At 33.9% G+C, this 17141-nt stretch overlaps 1 protein-coding gene across 1 annotated transcript in view; it reads left to right on the top strand.

The window, feature by feature from the left end:
• LOC125066674 overlaps positions 1–17141 on the top strand; it is a 176158-nt gene that overhangs the window by 43282 nt on the left and 115735 nt on the right. Inside the window, exon 2 of the mRNA XM_047674884.1 lies at positions 16667–17043. Within this exon, the coding sequence (XP_047530840.1) occupies positions 16700–17043 (344 nt within the window). The 5' untranslated portion in view covers positions 16667–16699. The remainder of the gene's footprint in view (positions 1–16666; positions 17044–17141) is intronic.

The following is a 17141-nucleotide window of genomic DNA, read 5'->3' as shown; positions in this document are numbered from 1 at the left end:
TGTTTGTTGATTCCCAGGCAGGATATATTACATACATACATATATAAATGTATTTAACTAACATGGCTGTATTTTTAGATGTTGAAAAAGAGTAACTACTGAGTTACTTGCCGGTTCTTCTCGGTAGAAAAGTATATTTTGATTTATTTATTCTGAATATGCGGATCGGTGGGGTGAGGTGTATCGGTCTGTAATTAGTCCTACTAAAATGTCAGGTCTAGGGCGCTAATTAAAATTAAAATAACTATTGCTGTCTTCTGAAGACAGGATGAATATGTGGTAAAGTTTGTTTTGATGCTAGACTTTTAAGAAGTTTTGGATTATCCTTCGAGCTGGTCCAATGCAAATTGTTGTTTATACGTGATTTGCCGACCTCCGTGGTCGAGTAGTGTGTACACCGGTTTTCATGGCTACGCCACTCCGAGGTCCCGGGTTCGATTTCCGACTGAGTCGATGTAGAAAAAGTTCATTGATTTTCTATGTTTTCTTGGGTCTGGATGTTTGTGGTACCGTGTGATTCTGATTTCCATAACAAAAGTGCTTTAGTTACTTACATTGGGATCAGAGTATTGTATGTGATGTTGTCCAATATAAAAAAAAGATAAAACACACGTACATAGGTTTTCTAACCGCGGTTTAACCTTAGTTCATTCAAAATAAAGATAGTCGTTTATCCGTGGAGAGTATAAGTTTTTTTTTTCACTGATTATGAATATTTTTTAGAGACAATAGATGAAGGTTTCAGTATAAAGAATGTTTTTTTTTAATAAAAAAAAAATAAGATAAATTATGAATATAGAGCAAGCACATAAAATCACATGAAACAAGTAGTGCTGGTTGACCGAACATCTGCCAATATCCGGCATCGGCTTGAAATACATTCTATTCTGATATAAATATACAAATACTCCTTGGTCACAGAAAAATCCAAGACCGCAATCCTAAAGGCGAAAGCAAAAGATTTTAACCGTAATCAGCTTATTCTCGCATCTCACTTTAACCAATTAGCCACCGTTTAACCGTACTCTATGGCTTCTTTTACCGTGGTGAAAATATACCACACTTATTTCACACTTATTATGATTTTTGTCCAATGAGAGAGTTTTAATTTAATAAATATGTTGTTTTTTTACTGATTTTAAACTATTAGAAGTATCCATTGTAATATTCGATTCGTTTTTATTTAAATTATTTAATATTTTTATGAATTTTTTTAGGCCATCTGATGGTAAGTGGTCACTATCGACCATTAACATTAGCGTTGTATATTAACCATTCCCTACATCGCAACAATGCGCCACCGACCTTGGGAGGTAAGATATTATGTCCCTTGAGCCTGTTGTTACACTGGCTCACTCACTTTTCAAACCGGAACACAACAATACTAAGTATTGCTGCTAGATAGATAGAATATCTAATGAGTGGGTGGTACACACAAGCACAAGGGACATAACATAGTTCCAATGTTGGTGGCGCATTGGCGATGTACTCTATTATCTATGGTTGATGGTGACTACTTATCAGGTGGCCCATGTTTCCTAACACCTCCGTATATCATAAAAAAATATATGTTGGTATTAGTAATATTAAGCTTATGCTGTTTTAGCACAACGATATTTATAATTTACAAAAAATGTACTTTTAAACTTTTAGCACCAGGCTGCAAAACAGGAAAAAAGTATGTTTAGATTATTCCGTGGGAGGTACATTTGGTTCTACACAAAATGTTACGCTTCGATTGCCAATTGAATTCCGTGGAGCGAAGCCACACTGAGCTGTGGTCAGGTCGAGTGATGTTTTAATTACAATCACCGTTGGACACGCTGACAGGCGGCCATACTGAATTACAATAAACTATTCCACGTTTATTATCTGTACCGTTTATTTTATTGTTGCGTAAAACTGTTTTTGTGTTTGAAATTTTATAAAATTATATTGCGGGTTCATTTATTATTTTTCCCAGTTATGACTGTCGTAAAATTTTAATCTTTTACATAATAAGTTTTAATGCAAATACTCGCATATTGTTTAGGGGTCTAATATATTGATTATTACATATTATAAAATAGAGTCCCCCGCCGCGTCTGGCTGTATGTCTTCTGAAAGCAATAACATCGAAAAAACCGGCGAATTTCGATAGAAACGTTTTATGTAGGGTCTGCGGGGAATTAGAACACATTGAATTCTTACCCACTAAAACTACTGCGATGGCGTCCTCCACCCACCGGCAAGGCTGTGGTCGACTTCTCCCCTGCTGGATCCCCTGGCTGGCTCGTGTCCCGACGGAGCTTTACTTTTTATCTAGCCCCTTATTGTAACCGTATACTAATCGTTAATTTGCTTGCAAATTAACGATTAATATACGGTGGTAGGGCTTTGCGCAAGCCCGTCTGGGTAGGTACCACCCACTCGTCAGATTTTCTACCGCCAAACAACAGTACTTAGTATCGTTGTGTTCCGGTTTGAAAGGTGAGTGAACCAGTGTACACGTAACATCTTAATTCCCATGCTTGGTGGCGCATTGGAGATTTAAGGAATGGTTTATATTTCTTACAGCGCCATTGTCTAAGTGGTGACCACTTATCATCAGGTGGCCCATATGTTCATCCGCCAATCTATGACATAATAATACCGTAGGAAGCCGAGACGAGTAGTTAGTGTTAATATAAAAAAAATTATGCTGCTATATCTAATATATAAACTGTTTGAAATTGACAGACTAATTGTCTTTTGATTAAAATGCTTTAAAAATATAGATAACTAGCGACCCGCCCCGGTTTCGCACGGGTGCAAGGCTAATACTAAATATACTACACAATGTCTTACAACATTCACAGTTTTTTAGTCATTAGACAATACAATCCCGTACGTCCCTGCGTTTTAAATCTGAAATATCTTCGAAGATATTCATTTAAATTACATACTGTAAAGGGCCACATTGATCTATATTCAATGCAGAATGTATTTAAGGTCTTATCTGGATAAGGATTAATGCTGTATTGCTTAAAATCGGTTCGATAATAAGCTACTATTTCTCGTAAACTTGAAAGGATAAAAAATGGTTATTATGGGTTATCCCTAAGAGATAGATATATGCCATATGGACTTTTTTGAAGACTTTTATAAGGTGTACAATACTGTAGTACATTATTTTGATCTATCTCGTAGGATTGACCCAACATTTGCAATGTAAGCGCAAAGAATGTATTTATTTACGACATCACTTTAGATACCTCTAAATCTATCTATTAAAAAACCGCATCAAAATCCGTTGTGTAATTTTAAAGATCTAAGCATACATAGGGACAGACAGCGGTAAACGACTTGGTTTTATACAATGTAATGATGATGATTAAACTTTATCTTCTTCGGAAAACCTATTATTAATCATTAGTTACACGTTGAACAAACTCTTCCTAATCATAGTAAAGCGGCTAAACGTTGACCTTTCGTTGTTGTCAAGTTTAGAGGTTATATTCAATTACTAAGCGGAAGGCTTCTTTTTCATTGTTAACCTCTAACTGGGCTTTTGTTACTTATTTTTTTATACTATATCAATATTACTATGATTGGGATGAACGGGACGATTCGGGACTCGTAAATAGACCTTTGAAAATCGGTACATCCCGCATAAAACGGAATAATTACGCCAACGCTATGTATACCCTCGAGTCTTGTTACTGGAAAACAGTTTTTACAGTAAACAAACTTTGTTTCCATCAAGTTTGCTAGACAAATGTATTGTATTCCGTTCATGGTTACACGGGGATTTGGGTTCCGTTATGTAATTAGTAACTTTGAGGTATGTTAACTAATTTCTTGAAGGGTGAAAGTTTGGAAAACGTTTTGGTGTGAGTGTATAATTGTGTGTGTTACAACCCGTTAGCGATAGATGGCGCTGATTGAGAATGTCATTTCCTTGAATCACGCTGTCTAGATATTTGTTGCTGGATGTAAAACTAATCAAATACCATTGTAGTTGTGAGCAAACTGTAAAAAAGTTTCCTACCTCTAATATTATTATTATTAACGTCGCCAATGAACACAGCTTAATCAAAACAATTATAAAAATTATATTACTTTTTACAGGATGAAATTCTATTTAAAGCTACCAGCGGTCGTAATGTAGATTATCCCGCAAAAAAAACTTGCGCAAAGTTGTGCCTCAGTGGTTAGAGTTTTAGTCTTTTATCAATCTGAAAACATGGCCATATTTTAGCGAGCAGTAAGCGGTCAGTAGAAAATATTGTCAATGGTGAACCCAGCCGTAAAAGGTCGCCGACCCCTGATTTATATCACCAATAGCTTTCTCTGATTTTGTTCGCGTAATATATTGTTTTTAAAACCGCCTCATTTCTGCTATGTTTTTTTTCTATATAGTATACTAACTAATCGTCCCAACTTCGTACGGATGAATTAAATTATATATTTATTGTTTTTTTTTCATTGTAAAAAAATTCTGTCACTCACTGAGTCCGATCTAAGCCATCAAACTCAAACACATACAAAAATCGGTCTATCCTTTTAGATGAAGGATAAAACAATTAAGTTTTATTTTGTTTATAACAGATGGACTTTAAAATGGGCAACCTAAGTGTTGGTTAACGCCACCGTTCATGAGTATTGGTGCTGTAAGAAATTTAACAATTCTTTACAATGCCCAATACACCAGCAATCTTGGAAATTGAATAGTTATGTTCCTTGGGTCTGTAATTACACTGACTTACCCTACAAACTGTAACATAACTCTATAACGTAGTGCTGTTTAGCGATAGAATAAGAGATAGGTAAGTGCTAGCTTGAACAAAACTTGTGCAAACAAGCTTGTGCAAAACCCTTTCATTAAGAAAGACTCAAGCTAATTTTATTTTCACTCAACAATTACGTAGATAACTCACTTGCGCTCTTCGTCCAAAACTGGTTTATGCAATAGTTTCCGAAGTACAAACAAGTAAGTACCCGTGAAACTATTCTAAGAATCAACCCGTTTATCCTCAGCGCCATGCTGCCAAATTACAAAGACGTACATACGAAACTAGAGCGTTCTTGTTTAAGATTACGAGAGCCAACTTGTAAGTTTTCCGGAGTTTTGGATTTATTACTTTGTTTTTGTTTTTTCTTCGTATTTATCCAAGTTTGATTTGTCTAACATTTTGATTACTATTATGTTTTTATTTAACGATCATTTAAATGTTAAATAAGTACGCAATAGCAAGTACTAATCAAATGAACCAATTTAACATAAACATTGTAGGTGTCGTCCATCTATATTTTAATACTAGCTGTGCCCGCGACTTCGTGCGCGTTTGAATTTCACAAAAAAGTTATTGTTATTGCCTAAGTCACTCCTTAATACATCAGTTATCTGCCAGTGAAAGTGTCGTCAAAATCGGCTCAGCCGTTCTAGAAATTAGTCGGAACAAATAGACAGACAAAAATTGAAAAAAAAAAATGCTATTTTGTTATATGTACCGTGTATACATAAATATGTATTCCGGGATGACAAATCCAATATGAATGGATTTAAAAACGGTCAACATACAGGCTCCGAGCTGCTACTGTGAAATTCTCCACAGAAAATTCCAAAAACTTCGTATTGATTAAATAAAGTATATTTGATTTGCTTTATTAGCTGCGCGACCGAGTTAAGGCCGTGGTTATACTTGGAATTAATCTTGACGAATTTTCCCCGGGGGCCATATTTATCAATATGAATAACCCACTGAAACTCGTACAAGTTTCATCAACGTCGTTAGCACTATCGTTAACACTACATTGTATATAATTAAACAGAAGGTTGACGCGCCACTGATTATAAAACGTTTGCTAATATTTATATAAGTGTATACAAAAGTTACATATATAGGAACGCTGGATTCGACCTTGAAAATTATCTCTCATAATTTCATAAATAAAATTGATCGTGCGAAGTCCGAACAGCTGAGGTATTTTTTTAAATAATATATCAACTGAATTTGCATACACAAATCTTGTTTATCTCAATTTATTTTGTTCATTGCTAACAATTATTACAAAATGTAGGTGTACAATCGTTATTCGGGGGTGTGGACTTTTCAAATACGTTCCCTCCGGCTCGAACAAGCACTCACCATAGTTCAGGCTTTGCCTTATATTGCTATTTTGACGGCGATTGCTGGAATTCAACGTATGTCTTCGCCATCGTTTCAAAAAGAATTATTTAAGATAATATATAAACCCCAAAAGCGTATCCAAAGCTAAATGTAATTACGTTATTTTTTATCTGGAATATAAAGAAATCAACTTTTCCATAGATTTCAAGGGTAAATGCGATAATGATTACACAAAAACGTTTCAATTTGAATGTCGAGTGTTTTTCGCACTTGTAAAAGAAATTTTTAATAATTTGAAATCGAATAAAAAAATTTTACTCAGTATTTTAATTTATGGATTTTATTTTACAGTCATAATAATATTCTTTGTTAAAACGAGATTCAAAAACGAGTGGTCAAAAATTCAAATTACATCACCTGGCTATTCCTTTATTCAGGACATAGTTTTAATTTTTGCCAACATTTTCAGTTTCAACTGAAATTCAGTTTTATGTGAAGGGCAAATTATCGATGATAAGCGCTTAAAGAAATAGGCGTTGTCAGAGATATTAATCTTTCTATGCACCCCCGATGCACCACCGACCTAAGATGCTATGTCTCGTGTCTGTATAACTCAGTCGAAACGAGTATTGCCTGTTTATTGTTAGGACGATTGAAGGGTTGGTGTTACTTATCCAGACGAGCTTGCACTAAGTCCTACAACCGAGTAAATCTAGGTATTTAGAGCGACACATATTCTGTCTTCGTCTCTGACAAGTACAATAAGATCTGTTACCACAAATCCCCCGTCAGTTGAGCAACTGAGTCTATCTATGGGTAAGAAATAAAAGAAAGATTTAGCGACTATCATTGACTTTTTTTCCCTTGGCAGATTTCTTCCGAAACCCATAATTTTTATACTCAAAATTCCAGATTCAAACATCACTTTATTTAAACTACGTTACTTAAATAACATTTTGAAAAGTAAACTTAAATGTCCAGGTCAAATGTACGTGTTTAAATGTATTTTTACTGTTGAATACTTCTAAAGTATCGCGTGTACTACTGAGTGGTTAATTTGTGTTTATAATTCATCTCGTGTTCAGTGGCGAAGGACAGAATCGTGAGGTAATCTGCCTGTGTTTGTGATTAGTAAATAATAATTAAAATAATATATACTATAATAAATGATAAATAGGGATTATGTACCCGCCACGGAAACGTAGGGGAATGGAGAGTGTCGGTGGTCTGACGGCATAAGAGAGCGTCATGACGTTTTGTAAATAAATGTCAAATAAATGCTTCACATGATAATTGATAAAAACTATCATCAACCAGAAGGTCACGACATAAATGACCGCTTTAAGGAAACCAAATTATAAATTCGTATGTACACCAGAATAAGCTTGCAAATTACAAGTCAAACGTAGGTACCACCCACCACTAACACGCCGGCGCTAATAAAAGTAAACATGTCATATGTACAACACAACGCTATAACTAGCTAACCTTAGCCTACGCACGGTTGACTCATCGCGTTTAGCATAAATAAACATACTACAGGCGCACACCGCAGACGGATTTGTCTGTTTATATAACATTTAGACATTTATGGCGATTGTTGTCAGCAAATTATTCAAATTCATACTAGTCCTCACTCGCAAATGTTTGGGTACAACTCGTTCCGGTGTCTTGATCTGAATCTTTGAAGATTGTGGTTTCAAACCCGGTAGAAATTGATTATTCATATGTTTGAATTTCGAAGGAAAATATCGTGAGAATATTTCACGTGTTGGATGAAAATCTGACAAATGTGAATCTTAGTACAAATGGGATCAGTTCCTAAACTTCATCGACGGAGATGAGTTATTATCAGCAGCAGTTAATGGCTATCATGTTTTTATGTTCCGTAATATTTTTCTCAAAGTATCCATTTTTCAGCCAACCCCGCTGCACACAAATGCCCTTTGAATCCAATAGTATCTCTCTGGCTTCAATAAGTCTACAGTCCACCTGGTCCGAGAGAGTCCTGTGCTCTTTTTTCCGAATCGTATTTACTATTACCATCTGAAGTATTTCAGGCATTAGTATTCGCATGACTTGTAATAATAACACTATACAAACCTACACGTTAAAAAAAATCCATTTCAATATCCTTGAAACTACTTATTTAAATAAAGAAGATTTGTCATATTTTTGCTACGTTGAAAAATGAAGTTTTCACGTAAAATAGACGAGAAACTTTGCAACTCTTTTAAACATTAGTGCACTTTTGAATTACGGAAACTTTTTGATGAAATCTTCGAAGTTTGTTATAACAAAATGATTCAATGCGTACTCTAGGAATGAGTTAAGTATTAGTATTATTTTTTTGTGTGTTTTACTACGTGCATAATAGAGTTGAATTTCGGATGATTTATACAGAGTACATGAATATTGTGCCTCGTCGAAAGATCGGTCGGTTTATGATAATCGTTTGTCGAACAAGCTGAGGCTATTATTACGATCGGACATTGATGTTCTCATTTTATATTGGGGAATGAGTCGGAAATATATATAATAAAAAATATAAATATATAATCATATATATATTATATATATATGATTTTTTTAAGTTCGCCGGTCACTTTGTCACTGACAATTACAAGATTGTCAAATCTTAATAGCCGTAATAAGCTTGAGTTGATTCGCACTTGATATTGGCGAAATATCTGCGCCCTATCAGCACAAATAAAAGCCACCAAAAAATGTTATTTTATTATATTTTGCACATAACATTTATTAAATTAGAATTAATTATATCATTGTTCTTTTTTTTTAATTGAAACTCGATTTTTTTCAAATGAAATTAAAATCTTGCGTTCTCTGTTTCTTCATCTGTTTCTTCTAAACTAAACAAAAGATTTTATTGTTTTCATCATAATGTAGATGATTACTTTTAACATTCACATATAATTTATAAAAATCAGGAAACTTAATAAATAAACTATCTATTTTAATTTTAATCAGTATATAAAAATGACTTTTACAGTTTGTGATTTAGTCAGAGATTAAATGTCAAGCCAAAGAAATCGCTTCGAATTATCGTTATTCTTCTACTGTCAATAAAATCTGGTTACATGTAAAAAAGGGGGCAAAGTTTTAATTCCACCCAATATTAGCCAATTCGAACATTAGCCAATAGTTATAAAAACAAACTACAGTAATAGCAAATAAAGTAATACTTTGATATTATTTTCCAAAAGTTATGTTATTTAGTAAGCAAGTTAGTCGTTAGTGTGCGGTAGTTCCACTAACTTATGTAACTTTGTCAATAACACATGTTCATAACTAACACCAAATAATCGATCGCATTTACGACAAGTTATATCATAGACAATATTATTTTTGTCCATTTTGTTCTTAAGAAAAAAAAAATATACGAACTGCTTATCAATGGCTTCATCTCCTTTTAAGGAAAAGGCTCCGAGCTTATTCTACCATGCTTCTACACGATTGATGGCTGCACGTGTGACGGAATTTTATTTGACACATGTTGTATTTCTCACGATTTTTTTCATTCATCGTCGATCACGAGATGAATTACAATCACTTAGTGGTAGGGCTTTGTGCAAGCCTGTTTGAGTAGGTGCCACCCGCTTATCAGATATTTTACCGCTCAACAGCGATACTTAGTATTGTTACGTTTTGGTTTGAAAGATGAGTGAGTCAGTGTAACTGCCATAACATCTTGGCTCACAATACAAATGGCACATTGGCGGTGTAAGAAATGGTTAATATTTCTTACAGCGCCAATATGTCGATTTGCCAGTCTAACTATATCATAAAAAAGAGATAACACCATTATGGACAGACTAGCTGAATACCTATCAGACCAACTCAATAATCTAGAGTTCTAAAATCAACTGACAACAAACCAATAAATAAAACTGTCACATAACAAAAAGCAGTTCCCTGGATTTAATATGTAGGCACACCAGACGACCAAACTACCAAACAATATACCTATTGGCTACCAACACGCCAAAACACATCAAAGGTCTGGGGAGATTATAAGATTACATTAGCAGCCTCTAAATTTCTCACTGCTGGGCTAAGGCCTCCTCCCCTTTGAGGAGAAGGTTTGGAGCATATTCCACCACGTTGCTCCAATGCGGGTTGGTGGAATACACGTGTGGAAGAATTTCGTTGAAATTAGACACATGCAGGTTTCCTCATGATGTTTTCCTTTACCGCCGAGTACGAGATGAATTATAAACACAAATTAAGCATTTGAAAATTCAGTGGTGCCCGCCTGAGTTTGAACCCGAAATCATCGGTTAAGATGCACGCGTTCTAACCACTGGGCCATCTCGGCTCAATAAGATAAATATATATATTCTTTATAATTGTTAGTATGCTAGATAAATTATGATTTCATACTCTGTTCTAGAGTTAGTAAAATTTTCATTAAAACAAAACTTTATATAAACTTTTGAATCTTTATTTTATATTAGTCTTACGGCTAGCCTTACGTTTTTGAGAGGTGCCAACATACCCATTGCACATGTTCAGCTTCAAATTTGAAGAACTTACATATAACACCCTTCAAACCCAACTAACCCTTGAATGTATGAATTAAAAAACAGAATAAGACTCTATTTTTAATCACGCTTACTTATGGCCGATTTTATCAAAATCGGTGTAATGGATTAGCCGTGAAGCGTAACAAATAGGTAGACATAGTTATTTCGCGTTTATAATATTAGTAACTTATATGTTTAGCCGCTAACTATGTTAACGTAGTCATAAATTAATTATTAATGATTTTTATTAATCATTATATCCTCTCATAGATTCGCTTTCGTGTGGGATTTCTTCACAAATCGTCGGATTATTTTTAATCTACTTAACACGAACACAGATTACAAATATCAAATATATTTTAACAGTAACGAGGTCGTGTTTGTATATAAGATGTTTCTAATATGTTTAGAAGATTACTTTTGGATCATTATTATTGAAGTGAATTTGAAAAGTTATATTTTTTATGCTAATCTTTTTACTCGGTATTTAGTAGATGGTGAAATTTGACGTACTGTAATATGGAGTATGTTTAAATTTAAAGTTAAAAGTGTTACTCAACTCTTTTTTGAATTGCTCTCAAAATTCGTTCATCATACATCTACTTAGTATAAAACTTTCCGTCGTCTGTACGTTTAGATCTTTTAAACTAGGCGACGGATTTTTAATATTGTTTTCATCAATAAACAGAGTGGATCAAGAGTAAGGATTATGGTTTTACATACATACAGTATAGAAAAGCCGAGAAGTTCAACTGTTCTGACCGGAAAAAAGCAATAATTTTTATGTTTGATCTTCAATCTAAAAATTATATATCGGAGCGTGGTTACTTTGGTTGTTGATTTGGATAATTAATGAATCGAGTAGTTGGCAATAATGTTTGATGGCTGATTTACTTTTAAGAGCGGGTCACCCCGAATGGAGTTGTAAGTGTCATGGCAACGCGAGTCGTTATGTTTGAATTATTGTAATCCTTTGATATTTTTGTGGTGTACGATTATTGAATCAATTAATACAGTGATTAGACGATATTAAATACGTTTTATTTTGTGAATATCTCCATTGCACGGCCACATAGTCTTCCAAATGTCGGATCAATCCCCGAACCCAACTGTTCGGCATCCTGCTCCTCCGACATATAGATATTTATTGTACCCGTGTAAAGACGGGATGAGTAGCTAATTTAAAAAATAAATGCTGAATTTATTTTCGGTCTTCTCGAATCTACTTCGAATATAATATAGTAACATCACTATCCAAAAGTGCTTGTAAGACTGTGCGTATTTAAAATGTGTGATGATCATATGTCATCTCTAATCATCCCTACTAAGTCAGTCCGTCTGTTTCGCTTTCATAGTAAAGCCACTAAACCAATTTTGTTAGGAGTAAGCTTAAGCCCCAACAAAGGAAGTAGGCTGTTTACAGACATAGGGTACTTTCTTTAATCCAGTCTTCGGGGGTGTAAATTTTGGGGATGAAAGTGAACTATGAAGTCTTATAATATAGCTTGTAGATTTTAAGAATATTTACTCAATTAAAAATGGCAATAAAAGAGTTTAAAATAATTGTACTACTATTTACAACGTAAGATTTCTAGTACTTTTTCTGTTTGTAGTTGAAATTCCGCGGTAGCAATAGAGTTCAGTGACCGGCCACCTGTCTATTGCATCGCTATTGTCCTTCTCTAATACTTTAATCGTTATGTAATCTATCTCTTTCTTGCAATAACAAATTTTTCGCGTTATCGGAAAGGATTTTTTTGCCATTTATATTTTGTTGTGCGTCTGACACAATTTGAATATCCTTGGCTTAGGTCATCTGTAGTATTATCTTTTTTAACTTATTATATCTAATATCTGTTTAATATATGTAATAATGTATACATATATTGTATATATGCCTAATGCTAATTGCTACCAGCCAATCAAAGGAAGTGATACAGATTTGTTTTTTTAAATTGCAAACAAGCAAATTTATCTTTATAGTAATTTTGATAGTTATTTTATATATGCCTTTTGTCTGTTAGCAGTATTTTTTATATCAGATACAGTTAAATATCCATGTCGGTAACGATTTCATATAGCGTATATAATAATAAGTTTAATAACCAACGTAGTAAAAAACTTATCATTAATAGTCTAAATCCGTACGTCATCTTTTTTCAAAGCTTAAGTTAGAGGGCCCCTTAAGCTCTGGGGCCCTGGTGTCCTGCACCACCTGCCCCCACTACGCTACGCCACTGCATCTATGACGTCATCATTAACCTTTGTTTTTTTACATATCTATCAACAATTGAAAGACCGATCATTTACAACCAACCAATATTATAAACACAAATATAAAAAAAAAAATTAAGTCGGCATTAATTGTACGTATATGTAAAGGTATATTTTGAGGTATACGTATAAAACATAAACAAGAAGCCTTCAATCAATCAAAATAAGTAACAATGCTTTAAGAGATAAACAATGTTTTCAATCGTGGTATCTCCCAAATAGAGACACTAAACCCATCAGCCCATCAGGGACAAATACGAGATGTTATTAACTACCCAATAATACCGTAATCGTTCTAACAGCGCTCGTGAAGTCATAAGAAAATAAACGTGTCATAAAACGTTTAACTAAAGCCAAGTATCCGAGTTTCTACTGCTATATAATTGAGCCTGAATGTTATCTGCGTCCTCCGACCTCAGTTTTACTCCCTGAGGAACTATATTACATTTACAATGTTAATGTAAATTGGATCTAACTTATGTATGTTACAAATCTCAAATACTCAATCATGACATATTCTACCGATAAACAGCGATAAGCAGTTTTTTTGTGTTTCCGATCCAGTGGTATTACAGGCACAAGGGACATGATATCTTAGTTCTTAAGGTTGTTGGCGCATTGACGTAAGAGATTTAATATTTCCCGTGGACCATTAGCAAGTCTGCCCACCTATTTAAGTAAAAAAGAAATATATCAGCTTTAAACATCGATTTTATAAGTATTACTAGTTAGGTTAGTTGTCAAGTTAGGCGATAGTTGTCAAGTGTTAAGCATACAAAAGTACCCTTTGTCCTTCCTTGGAGTTCAAGCTTATTTCATACGAAATTTAATCAAATAGGTTTAATAGTTTGGCTGTGAAAGATCATCAAACAGACAGACGCACATAGTTACACAATATTAGTATAGTGATTACTAGTTATACTGTATGGTATGGCGGATTTACTCTAAATCCAAGTTGACTGGCAACAAATCCTTAGATATAACTAGGTACGTCCGTTTTTTGTATTAAGCAAACGTTCGCGATAAGGGAATATATAAAAACAATAAATATATGAATACGTTACAAAATTATTATTGTACTCTAAATAATATATGATATAGATAACCGAAGGCCGAAATTCTAATAAAGTTAGTCCTTTGTAATAAAACCTCTTTGATAACAGATAAATGTCATAAATTCTTTATACATAAAGAGTCATATTCCATTTTTTTAAACATCTCTGATGGCTTATATCACCACTGCAAACACCTTTGTGTATAGATAATATAAAAAGGTCTCGACGCATTAAATTGGCATGTTTTATTTATAGAATAAGGCCCTACATAAAAACTTTATATCGTTATTCATCTGACTCTATTGGTATACGCGGCGCACGCTAAATTTACCAGTCGATATGATTATTATCCGATATTTTCAATAATCATCAATACATTTTAACCAATTTACAAAACTACAATGTGCATTGGTGAAACCTTCACGAAAATCTGTTCAGTAGTTATTTACATAATGTTTGGCAGAGAGAGGTGGCGCGGACTTTGTTTTACAATATATTGTGAATAGAGTAATCATCGAAACATTGCTTCAAAATTATTAAATACATACACAGAATGATATGACAGCAAACATACTAGCAAAATCAATACGCATTGAGAGTTCAAATCGAGAGAAAACAAGAAATCCTCGATGTTTATTTTTCTATTATATTTATAAAATGATCAAAGATTTATCTCAAGAGAGCTTATTTATTTACACAATATTGTATCAGCTGTGCTAGCAGCTTGTATTTTTTCATTCGCGCAGACTACTGCAAAAATACAGAAAATACAGCCATCGTCTACACGTTAAAAATACCCTTGTTCTATATCCCTCAGTGTGGCGCAACGTTTAGTCTATCTTTAGCAAAGAAACGATTACCCTAGCTGTGTTTTTTGGATGGCGCTAGTTTCACAGTCTACCGAACGCTTTTAATTGCGCAAAATGATTTGCACAAGTAAGCGCGGAGTTATACTCGAGCGTGTAGCCGGTCTTTATAGCGCCAAGGAAGTATACTTCACGGAGTCTGATTGCGTCACAACTTTCGTTTTTTAATAAAATGTCTCTTTTAACTATTACGCAACATTGAAGTAACGAAGAACAAGAGTAATGCATTATTCACTTAGGAGAGCGGCAAAAGCGAGGGTTCGTGCTTTGCATTTCATAGTTCCGGTGTCCGTTGCATTCGTAACAGAACATCGAACTATTTTTAGAAAACATCGATTTTAATTGTATACGTACTCGTATATACCTTGGACGTTATTTTACTTTTTACATTTACCTGACTTTAAAACAAGATGAGCTTTGAAATTTTTCATATTCGTTATTTTTTTATAATTATTGATTGTATAAGTACAACTTTGTTGCGTTCCGTTTATCTTCAAAATGTTCCAATTTCAATTTCAGTTAAATGTTGTTGTTTGATTTTCTTTTATTTTAAATAAAAATATTTATTTCATATTCAAATAAAAAATTCGGCAAATTTATACTCTGGTGACACATTCAAATAAAAAAAATATTAGCTGTATACATTATGTAAAAGGATTCTTAATAATTGATTGGCTAATGGCCAGTGGTGATCACTGACCATCATGTGTTCTATTTCCCGTTCGTCCCCCAATGGTATAAAATATTAGAATTACCATTAAACTTCACTTTCACTAAATTAACAAAAGTATGCTAATCTCCGACTTTTATCAAAAATAAAAAATATAATATCCAGTATGGCGTCCCTTCTCATTCATATTTAGCGTTTCAGCGATTACGCTATGCGCGGGAAACCATCTTTTCTTTTTTTAAAGCAATTTAAACGGCATTTGCTGTAGACTTTGCGGCCAGTTTTTTATCGATGTTGCCATTTTGGAGCCAACAAGGCTTTTCATTTCCTCTTCTTTGAATGCTCTCAATGGATTGTACTCGTAGTACATTGTTTCAGTACTTTTCGTATGGTGACTTATTTTCAATTGATACTGTATGAAATATTCCACTTTTGTATGGTTTTCATATATTCCATCACAAAAAAACAATACTTAGTAGTGCTGTTTTCTGAATTAAAAGTACAAGCACAAGGGACATAACATGTCAGCTCCCAAGGTTTTTACCGAAGATTGCAGGCTCAAACAGCATAACAAAATTGTCACCTAAATTATTGTTCATAATAATAATAAAATTAAACTCGAAAATTGAGATGAAAATTCTCGTGAGAAAACCTGCATGTGTCTAAATCTGTCACATGTTTATTAAATTCGCATTTGCCGTCGCATGAACGAATAAGATCCAAAGCTTGGTCTTAAACCAATAATAAGACATATTAAAATAATTCTTCATATATGTACACACACAATAATTTATAAATTACAATATTAGGCATCTCAAAAAATATTATCTTGTCTTTGGGTTGCCATAATTATATTTATCAAAGGAGTATTGATTGTACGGTTGATATACACAAACGTTCGCCGCGGAGAACAATGAAAACTAAAATTTAATTAAACTTTGCCATTGCAGTTAGTTTCTGTCAGCAGTCTATAGAATCTCCGGATTGAGCCGCTTCTGTTCTAACTCAAAGCGAAGACGCCTTCATATAAGTGTCTACTTAAAGTAGAGTCATGATATTAGATTCTAAAGTTATTCTTTGATTATTAAATCTAATAGACCATAGATATAATATAGTATTCCTTTTAATGTTATTTTATTTTAAATTGTTTTAATTTTATTTCCAGATAACTTCAAAAATGGTGCAATGATGTAAAATAATGCTGCTACAGCAGGCGTCGTCGTCGCCAGGTCCCAGTGGCACGGCCAGTCCCAAGCTTGCTCCCAACTCTAGGCCAAACCCCAGTCCAAATTTCAGTTCAAGGCTCACTGGCAGTCCAAGCCTGAGCGATGGTGCATCAAGCTCTAATAGTCCAAAATTGGGAACCAACAGCCCAAAGTTGGGAGCAAGTCCTAAATATGGGAGTCCAAGAATGGGTGGGAGCCCTAGATTTGAGGGAAGAGGCGCATTGGAAGACGAGGTCGCATTGGAGAGGCTTCAGACAGAACTAAAAGATGGGTGGACAGTTCACACGGGGAGAGATGGCAGACTATATTATTGCAAGTAAGTTGCTTTTTTATCTTCGCTATTATTTAAGTATTTAAATTTAAACTAGTTAAGAATATTTATTAAAATCTTTATCATAATATCATTCTTCAATA

This window comes from Vanessa atalanta, chromosome 10, assembly GCF_905147765.1.
Source record: "Vanessa atalanta chromosome 10, ilVanAtal1.2, whole genome shotgun sequence".
Classification (NCBI taxonomy): Eukaryota; Metazoa; Arthropoda; class Insecta; order Lepidoptera; family Nymphalidae; genus Vanessa; species Vanessa atalanta.
The sequence above is the reverse complement of the archived record's forward strand: the minus strand, read 5'-3'. Positions and strand labels throughout refer to the sequence as shown.